An 18,196-nucleotide genomic window follows, 5' to 3' on the forward strand; every position below is an offset into this window, starting at 1 on the left:
CATTTATTTTCTATTTCTTTTAGAATTAGATTTAATACACAAGCACTGCCTCAATGCTGTTAGTTCTGTATTTATTTACAAATTTTCCCTATGAAAAAAAGTATTTCCTGAATTCTGCAATGACTTTTTAAATATTGTTCTGATCCTTCCCAAGTGGATTCCTTCATTTTGTGACAGTTTCTGAATCATATAGAGAAACTCATAAAATTTTTGCAGACATAACTCAGACTGAGACTCTGAGAGATTCTCCAGCTTGGAAATTAGTGGTTTCTTGCTGCAAACTCTACTGGCATTTCGTATCCTGTTCTTTTGAGTTTTATTACCTCAAATAAACCTCACTGCAAGTTCGCTTTCCTCTGGCATTCCACTCCTTTTTATCTCCTCCATGTCTTCTTTTAGGAATGTATTTAAGAAACCCTTCTCCTTCTACACTCGGCTGCTAATTCTCTGTCCCCACCTTACCCATAACTTTGCAAATCTCAGAATTCCAGACCGGTTTGGGTGGGAAGAGACCTTAAAGATTACTTTGTGCCACCCCTGCCATGGCAGGGACACCTTCCCCTGTCCCAGCTGCTCCAGCCCCAGTGTCCAGCCTGGCCAGGGATCCAGGGGCAGCCACAGCTGCTCTGGGCACCCTGTGCCAGGGCCTCAGCACTTTCACAGGGAATAATTTCTTCCCAATTTCCCATCTAAATCCACCCACTTTCACTTTAAAGCCATTCCCTGTGTCATGTCCCTTCACCCCTTATCCCGAGTCCAGCTCCCCTTGAGCCCTTTAAGCACTGCAAGGGGCTCTGAGCTCTCCCTGGAGCCTTTTCTTCTCCAGGTGAACACCCCCAGCCGTGTCAGTGCTGTTTTGGGGTGGATTTTTACAGAACTCCGCGTTTTTCCCACACGTGCGGCCCGGCCCTCGGGCCCAGCAGGGCTCCACGGGCGGCGACGCTCCGGCTCCGGGGCGGCCCCACCAGCGGAGAGCAGGGCCCAGGCTCCTCCTGCCTCCCTCCCGGAGCCACCTGGAACTCCCCGGCTCGGCCTCTTCCCCTTCCCCCGGCCGGCTGCGGCTTCCGGGCGGCCCCGGCCCCGCCCCGGCAGCGCGGCCTGTGCGGAGCGGCCGCGGCCATCCCCGGGTGCGGGCAGGTGCGCGGGGAGCGCGGCTGCCGGGGACATCAGGGACAGCCAGAGAGCTCCAGGGACAGCCAGAGAGCTCCAGGACTGACAGGGAGAGGCAGGGGGCGGCCCGGAGGGTGGGCAGGCGGGCGGGGTGAGAGCGGGGGATGCTCAACCCCCGGAGCCCGCAGAGCCGGGGCAGCGCAAACCCTCCGGGGCTGGGGCTGCGGGGGAGCCCGGCCCCCGAAAACGGGCTGGTTTTCCTTGGAACAGTGCTGGGGAAGGGGGGATGAATGGCAGCAGCCTCGGGTCACAGCGGGTTTCCCTGAATCTCCAAAATAATTGCCTCGGGAAGGGCCGGTTCCTCCCCGGAGCATCCCCGGGATGGGGTGGGCGGGCGGCCGTGCTGCTGGATGGGCTCCGAGCGGGTAAACCGCCCCTAAATAATTGCTCAAAAGCCTGCCCTGGGTGGTTTTAGAGTTTCTGTCGGTGGGAATCTTCCAGAAGTATCTGAGCGCCGTGCCATGTGCTCGGAGATGGGGCCGCGTGTGCCGCTGTGGTCCCTCCCAGCCTGACCCACTGTAATACACAGCAAATTAATGTTAATCCAAAAATATCCTTTCAGCACTGATATAAAAGCCAAGCTCTGCAGGTGTTTTAAAGTAATTGCAATAATGTAACTGCATGCAGCTTTTAAAGCGTGGTAAATGTAAAGAAGTATTTAACGTATTTGCCCCTCCCAAATAAACCGTATTTGTGGTGATGTGTATCTTATTTGTGTGGAGTGGAGCTCTTATTGAACGGTGAGGTGCGGTCCCTGCAGTGTTCCACTTTGGAAAAAATCTCAGTTTTAGGTACTGGGGCATTACACAGGTGCTGTGAGTCATTTCTCAGCTACCTTTTGTGTCCAGACTTGTGCTCACCTTGCACAGGGGTCATCTGGAGGGGTCTGTTGGAATGATGGAGTTCCTTTGTAAACCTGCTGAAGGTTTTGGTCTCCAAGCACTGCCTGACTCCCTTATACACTGGGGACTACAATTGGGGATGTGGGCTTATTCTTTCTGGGGCAAAACCCACTCCTTCGATGTGGGAAACGTCTAAAAACATTTTCTTGTGAATGTTGTCAGTCTGTGACATGGTCTTTTCATAGTAAAAGTTTTGTTTGCTTTGTTTTCAAGCAGAAATGTTCCAAATATGGACAGTTCTACTGAAATCTTCAGGTTTCAACAGGAAAAAGATGTGGCTGTGTGAGCTTGTGAGCTTGCTTTAGCAATTCCTATCTGCATTCTGGTCCATGATGAGTTCATTACACCAATTATTCCAGCAGGAGAACAGAAGCTCTATAGGAAACTGTTGTAGTTAGAGACCAACTTGTGTTCCCGTGGCTGCGTTACCTCTTGATAACTCTAATTAACTTGTCACCACTGTTTAATGCTTCACCTATGCAGAGGATCAGCTCATGGCATCACTGAGGGGATCAGGGCCTGGAGGAGAAGCTGCTGCCCTTGGGAAGATTCCTGGAGTTGTCCTGAATGGCTGAGTTAAGGACTTGTGCAGGAAAAGCAGGATGTTTGTTATGGGAAGTGTGGCTGAGGTGGAAAGGCTGCACCTGAGCAGCTCTGGTTAAACTGACTGGAGGCAGGGGAAACACCTAGAAGAAGCAGAGTGCCAAAAATCCAAAGGAGGGCATGTCAGACACATGGATGGCTCTTTTTGTGGTGGCTTTTTTCCCTATACAATAAGGGTTTTGGAGGACTGAGGACAGATGATGCCTGTGAATTAACCCTCAGGGTGCTGGCTGCTCTGGCAGTGTGTCATTTCCTTGTCCCCCTCCTCTGGTGGCATCCTCACCTGTGGGGCTGCTGGGTGGTTGTTCAGGTGTTGGTGCTGGAAGAACTTCATGGGAACAAATTGGAGGTCCAGGTGTGTTGGGGTGTCAAAATCAAACAGCAGCCTCCAGACCAGTCAGCTGTTCTGCCTGGGACACATCTGACCTAAATTACACTTAATTTCTGAAAAAAAAAAGCCTTTCTGCTGCTCGGTTGTTATTTCATAGTTCACAGAGTAATATCAGAGAATGGTTTGGGTTGGAAAGGGACCCCAAATCCCAGCCAGTGCCACCCCTGCCATGGCAGGGACACCTTCCCCTGTCCCAGGTGCTCCCAGCCCCAGTGTCCAGCCTGGCCTTGGGCACTGCCAGGGATCCAGGGGCAGCCCCAGCTGCTCTGGGCACCCTGTGCCAGGGAACAATTCCTTCCCAGTACGATGATGGAGCAAGGGTTCAGCCTTTTGAGCAGGAGCTCCGTTCCCATGTCAAATTCTGAACGCGTGGAGCTCCTAAATCCCCCCTGCAGGCATTAACGTTCCCTGTGGCACTGCAGAGATTCCCTGCAGCACGGTGCTCCCTGCCTGTGGAGCTGGCACTGCCCGTTCCCAGAAGTTGTCAGGGAAGCTGCATACACATCCCAGCCGTGGCATAACTCGGAGCAGCCAGCACTTGTTAACTCTATTTGTTTTTATTATGGACATCGATCTGCCAGTCGCAATAATGCATTTATGGACATTTTTCTGCAAGCGCAGCGCTGGTGGCAGTTTTTACTGACAACTTGAGTCATCTGGACAGGAGTTGAAAATACGTTTATTTTATTGACGGATTGTGCAATTCTCTCGTTTACCCAGTGTTCATAAGATATCTGGACTGGTGAGGAGAATGTAACTGATGGGAAAATGGAGGATGAAGTTTTAATTTTGGGTGGTTTGGAATCATTTAGGTAGTGACAGGTTCCAGCATGTGTTTGGGGTAGGTTTGGGAGCTTTAACTTCATTAGTGCTGTAATTAAAAAGTGAAAGGCTCGGTGTCCTTACAGCGGAATTCCAGAGCTGAATTCCCTCCCTCTGCTGATAGCTGGGAATGTTACTGACCAGTAATTGTGCTGATTTATCTGAAGGAAAAATGGGTAAAATCCTCCTAATGGAAGAAAAAACCCCTGTTGAATTTAGTATTTCTGACATGTCACCCAGCAGAGGTGTGCTGGGGCCAGCATGAAGTTTAACACACAGCTGGAGGAATAACCAAACTCTAAAGCCATACCTGTGCTGAAGTATTCTTCATAAATGCAAAATGTAGTTTTAAAACTGAGCTGCTTATGGTCAAGGCAATTTATTGGATGCCAATAAGGCTTGTGTGTGTTTGGATTTTAATGAAGTTGAGTAATTGTAGAAGTTGTTTGGAATATGTAACTATTTTGATGCTTTTTGCTAATACTTTTTAGAATTGTTTCCTTAGTTACTATTTTATATCTGGACAGCTCAATTACCATGTCCTGGTGGCTGTCAGGAGTATCAGTTTATTCTGGGCCAAATTAAATGATACAGATAATTCAGGTATCTTTTCATGTCACTTGTAAAACTTGGACGTGCAACTGAAATTCTCCCTGATGCAGCAGATATTCTGAAGGTCATTAAAAATACCTGAGCAAATCACCTTTAATTGCAAAGAAGAAGAGGGGAGTTCATTAAAACAAAAGTTCTGACTTCTTCTCTGCTTTTTGAGTGAAATAGGAGTTGAATATTAAAATAGCAGCATTGACCAATGGCCTGGAGTCTTGAGCAGCTTGGCAGTGGGGAATAAATAATAATTGGAGTTTTGATCTGATGGATGCACTTTAGCTTTTCATTTTTATACAAATGCCACCTTTTAGTGCAGATCAATGCAATCAGTATTTTAATAGATATATTAGCACAGCCCACTGGAGTCAGAGCTGCTTTGTTGTGTGAATGCTGCCATCTCTGTGCTCCACGTGCAGATTTAGGTCCCTCCAGGTAACCCTGCATTGGCAGATAGCAAGAATTAATGCTGTTTGTCAGTGCTGCTGCTGCACAATCATCATCAGGAATACTGAAATTATCTGAGTGCTTTAGATCAGTCAGCACAAGGCAAACAACGCTCTTATCTTGGGTTGTTTGTACATTCAAGTGTGCAGAAGGTCTGTTAATTAGTTACACTTTTTAATAAACACCTAAAGTATACTTAAGGCCCTGTTAAAAGATTATTTTTTCTGTTTCACATCATAAAACCAGCAGATGAGTGTTCAGCATGTGGCAGGCACGAGCCTGCTTTGGCAGCCTGGGCTGGTGGTGGGGACAGGACACTTCTGCTGTCACCTGTGTCCTGCAGAAACAATTCCCACAACTTCACATTCCCTGCACTCTGCTCTGCTGGATTGAAGGATGAGCAGAGGTGTAGTGGGAAGGGTGTGGGAAAAGGGAAATCCCTTACCCTTTGACAGTCTCCTGTTGACATCAGAAATACTTCTGGTTCGTGGCTGACTTCATGAAATACAAAGATTGATGGTTGATGGAATTTATTCAAGCTGGCCACAGTTCTTGGTTTGGGATTTTTTTGGTGGTTTTTTTCTGAAATAAAAAGGAATTTAATTGGTTTGGAGTCCTGCTTAGTGGGCCTGGATCATCGTTCCCTTTTAACTTGGAGGTTTTAGGCAGTGGGATGGAAGTAAAATCTGGCTCTATGGCCAGGGTTGTGCTTTAGAGAGGTGAAATTGGGTCCAAGAAGGCAAAGTGCTTCAGCTGAAACAAATTTTTAAAATAGATCATAGAATCCCAGAGTGGTTTGGGTTGGTTGGGTTAAAGAACATCTCTTCCCACACCTAGAAACATAGAGTTCCACTGTCCCAGGCTGCTCCAAGCCCGTGTCCAGCCTGGCCTTGGGCACTGCCAGGGATCCAGGGGCAGCCCCAGCTGCTCTGGGCACCCTGTGCCAGGGCCTGCCCACCCTCCCAGAGAAGTAAAAAATGCTTGTTTTATTATTTTTTTAAAACCTACCAATAATACTATTTTCACTGATTGCACGAGTTTAATGTGCTTTATTTTATATTATTGTTAATGCAGCTGGCCCTCGATTTAAATGCTTTTCAGTTGCCATTTTGTGCCATTATATTTGATTCCTCAGCGAGACTTTGTAAGAATATGATTAACCCTCTGGGTCATCTTATAATGTAATTATTAATGATTGATTCTGTTTATCCTTGGGATCAATATGAGAAGCAAAAATGCTTTGGCATATATTTGGGGTTGATTTCTTGCATTCAGTAAACATGATCTGGTGACAAGACTGGTATTGGTTTATTACTCGGAACGTGTTTGATGAATCTGAAGTGTGTAATTAGTTTTATATAATGATGGTGATATGTGGGGTTTTTTACATGACTTATGTTAATATGGCCAATAGTGTTAACATCTCCTGCCACTAATAGTTAGGGTGGGGATGTATAGTAATTGATCTTCCTGGGAGTGCTGTAATGTAAAAACAATTCCGGCTGTTTGAAGTATATTTTACAAGTGTGCATTGGGCCTTTGGGATGTTATACTGAAAAACCCAATTGTACAGTTACCATGGGAACCCAATTAGAATAGATTGCTGGATTTTTTTTTTTCTTTCTCAGGCTTTCATCTTGACCAAAAATCTAATGTACTTTAAATGTTTTCATACGGAATTTTGTTCATACAGTCACTTGGTGTAATGGCTGGTTTTTAATTTTAGTGCTGAACCAGAGTGTTCTGTTGAGGGTCCCGAGGACTTATCCTTCAAGGAGAATCTTCCTTTAGTGTTTAAAAGTTGATGAACTGAGAAAAAATACTTTTTATTAATCCAAGTTCTTACTGCCATCACATGTACTCATCAGGCTGCAGTCCTGGGGGAAAAAAAAGCAGGGAAGTATCTCAAAGCACAACGACTTCTGTTCTAGATCATGAGCAAAACATAACTGAAGGATTTCCTGCCCTTCAGGGATCTGTTTTTGATGTCACCTCTGACTTTCCTTCACCTTTGTGGCCTGTTGACATATCCAGAGGTTTGGGATTCTCGCTGTGATGTGTTCGCTTCCCGCACCGTTGAGCTCCTGCAGGTGTTTGTGTATCTTCAGGTGTCCTGGGAGCATCCTGCTCCCTCAGTGCAGCTCCTGGGTGGGAGCAGAGCTTGTGGGGGGCTTGGGAACATCTTGCTGGAATGGCCAAGGGAAGCTGAGGCAGGGGAGATGGAGATGGGTATCACTGTTCCTTGGCAGCTCTGGGCTAGTGAGGATTGTCAGCTATTTATTTTTCCCATACCGCTCGTCAGTCCCTCCAGTTTAATTATCCCACTCTGCAAATGCAGGATGGAGTTCCCATTTTTGGTGAAGCCATTGCTGGCATGAAGGTTTCAGTTTTTTGAGGCTTGGTGCTGGTGTCTCAGTTTCCACACCGTGGAAGTGGTATCACTGAATTTGATCAAGGTGTGTTGCTCCAAAGAGGTTTTGGCTTTTTGCCTTCAAAGCCACCCTCAGGAGATCCCTTCAGCTTTTTGGCAAGTACTGACCTCCTCCAGCAAGACAGTCTTTGCAAGGCTGAGGTGCATTTTGAAGGAATGCTTTGGACTTTCCAAGGTTTTTTTTTTGTATGGATTCCCCCAGCCTGGCTGTCAGAAATCTTCTAAGCACCATGATTTGGACATGCCTGGTTTGACAACCAGGTTCTGGTCACCCAAGGAAAGCCTTGTTGGGTGGGCAGATGGAGCTCAACCAGGGTTTGAAATGAGCTCCTGGATCCAACAATCTGATTGTTGAGGCAAGGATTTCTGCTTTACCCTTCAGGAAGATCTAAAAAGCCTGAGCGTTTCTGGGTGCTTTGAAAGACCCAGCTCTGAAGTGACAATAGAAATAAATTGCTATGTTATTTTTAGCTCTATCACAGATATTTTAAGTAGTTCTATTAAATTGCTTATCTGCCTGACCTGCATTTAAGAATGCAGTGAGTTCTCTTTGCAGTGCCCGCCTTGTTACTATAGTTAAAATACTAATTATTCGTCTTAATTTTAAACACTTAAGTAAGATGAAATATTAAAATTAAATGTTGCTGTTTGGTTTTAAGTGGCTGGGAAGTGGCCATGTGTTCTGTCAGTGCTTTGGACTTCAAGGAGGGGTCTTTGAAAGCCTGGGATGTTCGTATAATTTCATTTTTAAGAGGTTTAGCATTTCTGAAGTGGATACAGTTATCCCTGGCCATGGAGTGTGATTCCCTGATTTCAGTGGAGCAGTTCCCATCGAGGCTGGCTGTGAGTCAGGACTGTGAAGCTGAGCTTTGGCACATAATCTCCTTGGTTTTAAAAAATACAGTGTTTCTTCCACATCTTTCAAAGACAGAGTGATATTAGCTGAGTGGCACTAAAGAAAAACATAGAAGGGGGAGCTAAATGCCAAAGAAATAGGAAATATCCTTTATTTCCAAGGGGAGAGCAAAAAGGAACCAGTTGTGGTTTTTTAATTATATAAATAATGTTAAAGGCTAGAATTATAATAATTGAAGTTAAAATGTTTTAGGTACTCAGTGGCGTGAAATCTGTGCTTTTAAAGCCAGAATATATCACAACCACTTGCTTTAAAATCACTTTCATGCCTTAAAATGTGGCATTTCCTAAGTCACAAAAGGCTCTTCGTTTTACTCAGTCGCTTAGAAGTACATGACAGCCTGTAAAAAATTATTCAATTAATACTTTTATCTTTGAAGGCATTCTTATTCCAGATATCAGAGTTGTGCAGTGCTTGTTGTGGAAGAGCTCTTCAGTGTGCCATCTGTTGATTTTTTTGTTTGACTCATGACAAGTGGGTGACTTAACATTAAAATTCCATGTTGTTTATAAAAAAAAAACCAAACTCCCTTTGGAAATTCTGTTACTGAAACTTGGAGCTTGTTTAAAAACTGATAGAGAGGTGGATATACCGGATATTCAGTTCTCCTTGTGGAATTCAGATTTAACAATCTAACTGGGAATTTATTTTTCTTTTTTTCCTTCCAGGTGGAGCCTTTTCCTCCACGATGGCATCGAGGCTGGTTCCCAAAGTAAGTTTCCAGTGCAATGCCTTTGCAGGGAGGTGTCCACTGGAAGTCCAGCATTACAAAAGAGTTCACGTAACATAGTTTGTTTTTTCCCCAGTGCCCAGCAGTCAGGATTAGGAATCCAGTTGACAAGATTGATGCTGCATTGTAAATCTCTGTAGCTCTGTCATGGTTGGTAACAGGCATCAGTGGACCTTTCCCCAGCACGTATCCATCTGCCACAGAGCATAAATAACAGGACAGAGCTGCTCTCTTCGTTTTGTTGCTGTTTCCATTCCCTAATAATAAACACCTCCCTGAAAAACAGGCTTAATTTTGAGGCTTGATGCTTCAGTGATGTAAGCGTAGGTCAGTGACATTGTAGCAAAATAAGAAACATGGATGTTTATCCAAATGTTCAGACAATTTACTCTCCTGAAAGAAGGGCATCAACACATTGTTAGTCTATAGCTGTCTCCCTGAAATAGTTGAAATTAACTTTGAAGACACAAATACCCTTTTTTTGGTGTGGAATACCTATTTTTGTAACATTAGCAATGTTCCTCTAGGAAAACACTTCAGGTACGATCACACCTGGATTTCTAACTATTCCTGTTGGCAACTTCTGTCACTGCTCTAAATGTCTGAGTAGTGGCATCTCTTGTGGTTTTAATCTGCTTTACATAATGTCATGTGGCTTAGGAAGGAGCATTTTGCTGGTTTGTGTTGTTTACCTCTTTTCTACAAAAGCAAATCGGTTTTGTTTTTTAAAACAGAATGGTTGAGGAAGAAATCCAGGTAAATAAATTATTGCTTCACTTTTTTCTTTTGAACATCATCTTTTTAGTCACATTTATGCATCTTCCAGTTGCAAACACCTTTTAGCAGAGGGAGGGTGAATCCCTGGCTCCCTCTCATTGCAGGCTAGGTGTGATATAGCTGGCAAGTGACACAAAACTAATAATTTATTATCTAACCTTTTCATTTCCCCCTCTCTCACGTGGAGTTGAAAGGTGCAGCTTGAGCTGTTCAGGGAGTTTTCCCCTTTTGATATGTGGGAAGACAGAAGGTTTGAGGTAAAACACTCCAACTCCACTGTGGGGACTGTGCAGACACTTCCCTGTGCTCTGGATGCATATTAAATATTTATGTCCTGATGTAATTGGTGATTTTCGGGCTGTTTTCAGTGTGTGATCAGTTTGCACAGCCCCACGTTGGGGTGACACCCAGCGTGTGCCTGGCCATGGATTTGCAGGAATCAATTATCACCCGTGCAATGTGCTGAACAGTTTTTAAGGAGGCTGCTGGAAAATGCTTTGGGAAAGCAGGCAGACGTGGGAATTTTCCATAATCACTGCCTGTGCCTCCCACTCCATCCCTGACTCTGTTGCAGTGACCAGAGATGAGTTTTGGGTTTGGGTGGGCTGGAAGGTGGCTGGGTTCTGGGTGACCAAACCTCAGGATATCTCAGTATTTAGGAATTTGGGTGGGGGTTTGTTGTTCTTCTGACAGTGGGGCAGGTTTTGTATTTCATTAGAAAACTCTGAATGTCGTTCTGCTCCTCGCTGGATTTCTGGCAGTTAAATTTGAAGGTAGTAAATGGATTCTTGTACTAACCCTGATGCTTTGCTCTGTTAATAGTGAAACCCTTGTCCTGACTTGAGCAGGGATGGACAAATGCAGGAAAATCCAGATGTGTGTGTGCCAAGACTATACTCTTGTATTTTTATACAAATCTTTGCAACACCTCTTCTGTCTGTATTTATTTCCCTGTGTTTTGTGGGTTTTTTTGTGACTCCCTGATACACATTTTGCTGCTCTGCTCACTTCAGAAATTTCAGCGAAATTCTTGCCTCACACACAACTCAGATTCCTGACTCTCCTTCAGCTTAAGGAGCACTATTAATGGTTTTGTTCATATTGCTTAGATTTATTTTGTTATTATTCTCCAGCTCCTACTCTTCAGGTAGAGCTATTTTGGTATTATAAAGAATGATGGATTATATAGGAAAGTTTCTTTTGAAGCACTCCTGATATTGTGCAATGCACTTGGGGGTCAGCTACACTTGACTGATGCATGATTTATCCCATGTCCCTGCCACTTCCTGAGATAAAGCTGCTATTTTATCAAAAATGCCAGCAAGTGTGATTTAGAATTTATACCCCTCCTTTTTCAAATAATTGTTCTGATTACTTTCTGGCACGGCAATAAAATGATAAAGGTAATTGCACACAAATGTGAGATAGCACCAAAATACAATAAAATTAACCTGAATTAGCTTGACTTGTCGATGAGAAGTATTTATGAAATGTATTTTTGCAATAAGGGAGACTGATATTATAGCTGGAAGGTGAGTTATTGCCTTAATGTAATACTGTTTGAAATTTAAAAAAGAGACTGTTACAGTTGAGGGTGATTGTGCCTTTGAAATTAAGTTGAAGTGATTCTTATAATTGGCAGCAATAATGCATTGGGAAGGTAATATCTTTTATTGTGTTATGCCTAGTTGCATTATCTTTTATTTAGCTGGTCCTGACTCCATCTCTGCAGAGAAGACAAGCAGGAGCAGATCAGGAATTTTGTGGATTTAGGTGATAAAAACTTGAAATGTTACCCAATATTAAAGTCATTCTTCTGCTGTTTTTTTGGTTTTTTTTCATTTTTAGCCCATTTTCAGTTCTCCTGAACCTGATACAAGGCTCATTTGATTAAAATTTCATCTGTTTTCCTTGTATTGGAGTAGTTGCCATGTATTTACATCAGGCAGAGCTGTAAGAGCCGAGCACTCCAGCTTCACTGTGTGTGCATTTATGTCAGGTGCTGATTTGGGCAGTGAATTTTGTATTTCCCTGTGCCTCAGAGTACAACCTCTTACAGAAAAGTGTGAACACACTCTCACAGCAAGCCCCTCGATGGTTTTCAAGGAGTAGGTCCTCAAATCCCAGAATCCCTGAGGCTGGAAAAGCCCTCCCAACCCATGGAAGCCAGAACTGGGCACAGCACAGAGGGAATTGTAACTGTATATAGATAACTAGATATGTAGCCAATACCTTGGATTTAATTCTTGATGAGTTCTTGATGAATGTGATGTGATGAACACATCTGGAAAATTAAGATTACTGCACCATGACTTCTCCTTTGCATGAAATTTCATGGAGTCATGAAATATCCTGAGTTGAAAGGGGCTTGTTGAAACTGAACCCAGTAACAACAAAATACTTTTATGGGGGGGACCCTCTAATTGTTAAGATTGATTTTTGATTCTATAGTACATTTATTTCTTTAATTGTTTGGAAGCCACTTCCTTAATTATTTTTAAATAAATATATTACAAGTATAAACGAATCAGTGCTTTATTCCCTCTGACAATATTAATATATTGAACAACTCAACAAAATGTAACATCGCTTCGTAGTGCTTCTAACTGAATCTTCTACCATAGGATTTCCAGCTTCAAAAATGAGGAGCTGGAGGACTTAATCCCTTTGGTAGGTCCTTGGAAGGATGGGAAGGACAATGTGCTTCCCCTCCCCTTGGAAGTGACACCAGGACTTGTGGCTTTTGGGCTGGTTCCTGGTGGGATTTGCAGGTACCCACTAACTGGGTGCACACTTGTTGCCATAATCTAAATATTCCAGGAATATCTGGCACTGTCCACTTTCCCTTCCCTTGCTGCTCCATTCCTTACCCAGTTTAATTAATTTTAATATCTCTTGGTAGCCCCCAGTTTGATGAGATGCCCTGAATAACTCCGTGTCCCCACCATGATCAGGAATTTTTAAAACTAATTAACACCACACTTCTGTGCTGTGTGTAAGTAGAAGCTGAGTATTGTTTGGGTAGGAAAGCGCCTCAGAGATCATCAGGTGTTATTCTTTGCTTTGTGCTATTGATACCACATGATATCAATATCCTGATTGATAAATATGTGGTTTATTATGGTATCTATGCTTTAAGTGCCACGTGGCTGCTGTGCTTGCAGCCCATTTAAATTTCCTGTATAAGTAATAGCTGGGGAAAGAAGCAGGATGTGTTTACTTGTGTTTGGAGAGGTTCTGGATGAAATAATAGAGCAGAATAACTGTTTGAACAGCCTGGTGGGGTCTGCTGTTCAAGTACCAGCTCCGATCCAGGCTTGGCGCGAGCAGCAGATGAAACTGCACTTGTTGAGTGTGGAGCACAGCAGCAGTGACCCACCTGCCCCTTCCAGGGGAGTTAAAATGGGTTTATTACAATTGCAGTGCCCTTCCAGTAAAATCAAGCAGTCAGGGCCAGCCCTGGGTGCTGGGAATTGGTCGTTGCTCCCGTCTGCCAAAGCAGCCGACTGAAGGCGCAGCCAAAGAGCCAGAGGCGACCACTGCTTGGAAAGGCACTTCCCCAGCTTGGCATTTCGGGGGCTTCTGGGTGCCATCCAAAGAGGATTAGTAGGATAATGCGATGGGACAACAGGAACTTGCTTTTGTTGTCTTTGATTGTTTAATAAAGAATTACGTGTTTGCTCTCCTCGAAGACTTTTGAAATGCCGTAGAAAGCAAATGTTGCTCCATGTGAGCACATATCCCCCTGGTTTTTCGGGGGCTTGTGTGAAGTGGGCCTTTGAATAAGGGAAGAGGGGCACTGATTTTGAGTGTTTATGCCAGTGTATATTTGTATATGTTCAGAATATGCAGTTTGATTCTGTACCTTCACATTTTTATGGGATTAGTTCTTCGGAAGGTAAAGAAATTGGATCACCCCAAACTAACCCTGGATTTGCTTCCAGTCTGTCTGACATTTCCTTTCCAAACCTCCCCGCGCCAGGAAATGAGGAGGTTTTGTTTTCATACCCTCTGAAGTTACAGGTTTGGCTTAACCAGGGTTAGATTTACTCAGAGAAGCAGTGAGACACCAGGAGAGCACTGCAGGGTGTCAGTGCAGCTCTTGTTCAAGGGGCTCAGCTGGGGAGGTGATTATTGTTCCTGTAGCCAGGAGAGAATTCCACAGACCTGGATCTCCAGTGCTTTTTGCTGGAAAGCTGACAGCTTGTTTTGGATGCTGTAGGAAGGAGAAGTGCACCCAGCAGGGACAGTGATTGTGGAGGGGAAAGAGGTGTCTTGTGTCCAGGTCAGGGTTGTTCAGTCCACAGGAACCTGCAGCAGGATACAGAGGACTTGTATTTTACAACATTAAAGGTAATTTTGAAAGTTACTTTGTTTTTAGCAGGTTGCATTGACAGAATTACATCAGATTAGACGCCGAGAGAATTGTTTTGTTTCAAGACTTTATTCTTCGGTTTAAGCAACATCTTCTTTTCCTCAAAAATTAGCTTTTGTCTTAATTTAAAACCTGTGAGGCTCTTGTCTCTCTTTGGACTGATAGTTTTCCGTATTTTTGGAGGATGCTGTGAGTGAAGTGTGAGTGGAGTGGCACTGGAATGAGGCATTATCTGGTTCAGAAATTATTTTTTCATTAAGTAATGAGGGATGTTGGTCAGAGCTCCCTGTGGGTTTCAGAGCTTCCTGGCTTTCAGGGCAGCTTTCTCACATCTTCAGCTGTCCAGATTAAGATGTTAAACCTTTAGGGTGTGTTTGGATCAGGACATCCTTACCACAGAATTCCAAAGTGGTTTGGGTTGGAAAAGACCTTAAAACTCATCCAGTTCCACTCTGCCTTGGCAGGGACACCTTCCACTGTCCCAGGTGCTCCCAGCCCCAGTGTCCAACCTGGCCTTGGGCACTGCCAGGGATCCAGGGGCACCCACAACTTCATATTTTTCATTTTTCTTTGGAATTCACACCATTCTATTTACTTGGAAATCTTTGAACTCTTTTTTTTTTTTTTTTTTTCAAGAGGAGGAAGCAGCTTTTATTTATTTGGAATTCACACCATTCTATTTAGTTGGAAATCTTTGGACTTTTTTTTCAAGAGGAGGAAGCAGCTTTTAGAAAAATTGGTATTTTAGCTTGGAAATAAATCAGACATTTCATAACAAGCAAAAAGACTGAGAATTAAATATTTCTCTCTAACTTTTATTCCAGTATAGAAAAGTGATACTAATATTCCAATATATTAAACTTCCACTATATTTCACTTCAACTTTCAATATATTTCACTTTTAGTGTGAAAATTCCAACAAACTCTTTCCTTCTTTCTTCTCTGCAGTAAAATTATTTGTAGTACATAAACTCTTTGTTCTCTTGGAACAGTAGCTTTTGTAAGGTGAAAATACAGATTATTAATCAAGATATTAACAGGAGTAGAATTTTAGATTGTTCTGATTGCATGGATCCTGTCTTCTATTCACAGCCCTTAAATCTTTCTCTGCCTTGAAACACTAAAAAATTGCTTTTTCCTCTAAGACAAGGCCCACAAGGTTGGAAAATCACCCTCCACCCTTTACTATATGTGCAGAAATGCATTACCTTTACTATTAATATCTTTTCCCATATTCTTTACGTACAATGGATTGTTTCCTTTCAAATAAACAGGCAAAACCCAGTAAAACAAATACAGGAAGTTTTAAACTATTAAGGAGATGTGGAGAGAGCTGTAATTCAGTGAAATCCTTGGATGGGTGGCCCACTGGCATGGGCAGCCTCATCAGTGGCAGAGGCTTTTTGACACTAAAATCATTTTGCAAACATTGGTTTGTGATGGATTTTTGCTTTGCCTGATGGGATTTGATAAGGATTTTGTTAGGAGAAGGATGCAAACTTACTGCATCAGGAAGGGTGGCTGAAATGAAGAAGCAAGTTGCCAAACTCTGATATATTCCCCTTAAATTTAAATCCAATATGTGAAGCTTTGATTGAATTCTAATTCAAAACTTAAATCAATAGCAAGCAGGTTTGAGATACTCAAAAGAAGGACTCTCTAGGAGTTCAGGCCTGGTAGGTTTTTTTCCTGTAATTAAGATGAAGAAGCAGCTTCCCTGGCATTTATTGATCATCCTCAAACTCAACAAATGTCTTTTTTGGTGAGTCCCTGATATTCTATGGCACCATCACAACAGGGCAGGTGTTTGTGAATTGTAGCTCATTTGTTGATGCAAATGTCAGGACTTGGATGGAGTTTTTGGGATAAATTTATGGAGAATGGGAAGTGATGGAGTTTTTGGGATAAATTTGTGGAGAATGGGAAGTAAATGAACAAGGTGGTGCTTGGTCACACCTCTCCTGGGGTGGGTATCAACACCTCCAAGGGAATCACCTGCAGGTAGTGATTCCAGTGGATTAACGCATTCAGAAATTCAGATTTTATGGGTTGGAATTCCTATGATTGGTGCAATCTGGGGTCCTCTGAGAGTAATTTTTAGTGTTGGAAGGCAGTGTGTGGTTCCCTGCTAGCCCAGCATGGAGCAAGGTCGTGTGGGAAACCTCCTGAGGCACCTGGGTGGGTTCTTCAGCTCCACAGAAGTGCGAGGAACTAAACAGCATTTCCAAATGTGCAGCAGTGGCTTGGCTAGAAATGCTGGGAATGGGACCATTTTGGGGTCTGAGGGAAATAGGGGGAAGAATTGCAATGCAGTTTCCTGCTGTTTGTTGTATTTCCATCACATGTAGCTCAATTAATCTGAAAATGATCAGGAGACCCCTTTCTTGAAGGAACTGGGACATCTCCCTGATTAATGCAGCTTTGAAAAAATCCAATTGCAGCATGTGTGAGGCCACATTCGATTTGCCAGCTGAATATGTTATTTTTGCCTTGATTCTCAGAAATATTTGAGGGGAAAAGAAAAAAATTCGTGAGGACTTCCATGCTGTAGCCTAATGGAAATCCCCTGTTAAATCAGATGCAGAGGGGATTATTGTTAATATTTTGATATTGGTGTGGTGGGTTTATATTGTAAAAGCAGAGTGAAGGAAATGGAAAAACCTGAGGAGGGGAGATCCATCAGAGATAGGGCTCTGATGGGAAGGATTCAGTTCAGTATTCATAATACTGAAAGGAAAATCAGGGTCTGCTCTCTGGACTTTTCTGGAAAACACAAATTGTTTTCTGGGAGAATGTGGAGCATGGAAATGCTTTGCTACAGATTTATTTTTTTTTTCAGCCTAGTTGATTCTCAAGATTTCTCTGCCATTTTATTTCTCTGTTCATCATTATGGATATGAATTGAATTCTAGGGCGTCAGGCAAATGTTCAGAGGAGTTTTGGGGGGTGTTAGGAGCAACAGGACATAGAAATATTTGAATTATTTACTGTTGTGTGAAAGCTGCTTAATGCAAATTTGAATAAAATTGCAATTTTCCAGTTTGCTGTATTTAGCAGTCTGGTGAGGTGAACTTACAAGTGTTGTTCCTACGGTTTTATTTCTTTGAGAAAACTACAGAGGTTGGCAGAAGTTTCCTCTCTAAAAATTGTAATTTTTTCCTAGCTAATAGCAAAATTACGAGATATTTTGATACAGAATTGTAGGTATTGCAGTGGAAGGGCAGAATGAAGGTGGAGATGATGCAGAAGCTGATAAGAATTCTTCCAGTTTTTCATAAAATCATGCTTTGGGTTGGAAAGGGACTTTAAACCCCACCCAGTGCCACCCGTGCCATGGCAGGGACACCTTCCCCTGTCCCAGCTGCTCCAGCCCCAGTGCCAACCTGGCCTGGGGCATTGCCAGGGATCCAGGGGAAGTGTCCAGCCAGCACCAGCACCACTAAACCCCATCCTGAAGTGCCACATCCTCGTGGTTTTGGAGCACTGCCGGGGATGGTGACTCCACCACTTCCCGTCAGCCTGTTCCAATGCTTGACAACCCTTTCTGGGGGGAAATTTCTCCTCCTGTCCAGCCTAAATAACAGCATTAGTGTCTGGACAAAGGAGTGTGCATTGTCCATCTGCCAGTGACCTTCATCCTGGAGCATCCCAACCCAATTGCATATGGATGTGGATTGATATCCTGCAGCCTCATTCCTTTACAAAAATAAACCTCCTGAATATTGCTGCCCAATGAATATGATAAACAAGGCAGCAGATTGGAGTTGCAGTCACTCAGGGTTTCATCTGTAAAGTTTAGTTCAACTTGGAGAGAGCTCAGAGGGTTATTGATAGTTCTCTGCTGCTCCCTGCATCCTGGGTTTTGTTCTGATGGAAAAGTTGTGGAGCACATGGTGTGAGGTTCAGTGCATCTGGTTCAGGGCTGTCAAACCAATAAACATGAAGAATGTGTGCTGGTTTGCCACATATGTAGATTTTACTGCTTGTTTGCTGACTTCTGCAATGAGATGCTGCTCCAAAGAAGTT

At 43.4% G+C, this 18,196-nt stretch overlaps 1 protein-coding gene across 2 annotated transcripts in view; it reads left to right on the forward strand.

Annotated features, from left to right (window-relative positions):
• The first annotated feature begins 1,080 nt into the window (after window positions 1-1,080).
• MGMT (O-6-methylguanine-DNA methyltransferase) overlaps window positions 1,081-18,196 on the forward strand; it is a 134,960-nt gene continuing 117,844 nt past the window's right edge. Inside the window, exons 1-2 of one of the 2 annotated variants that reach the window (XM_041415580.1) lie at window positions 1,081-1,127; window positions 8,957-9,000. In XM_041415580.1, the coding sequence (XP_041271514.1) occupies window positions 8,977-9,000 (24 nt within the window). In that variant the 5' untranslated portion in view covers window positions 1,081-1,127; window positions 8,957-8,976. Of the gene's footprint in view, window positions 1,138-8,956; window positions 9,001-18,196 lie in introns of both variants that reach the window. The other variant, XM_041415581.1, reaches the window with a different exon arrangement.

Source organism: Onychostruthus taczanowskii, unplaced genomic scaffold (assembly GCF_017590055.1).
Source record: "Onychostruthus taczanowskii isolate IOZ18803 unplaced genomic scaffold, ASM1759005v1 scaffold5, whole genome shotgun sequence".
Lineage (NCBI taxonomy): Eukaryota > Metazoa > Chordata > Aves > Passeriformes > Passeridae > Onychostruthus > Onychostruthus taczanowskii.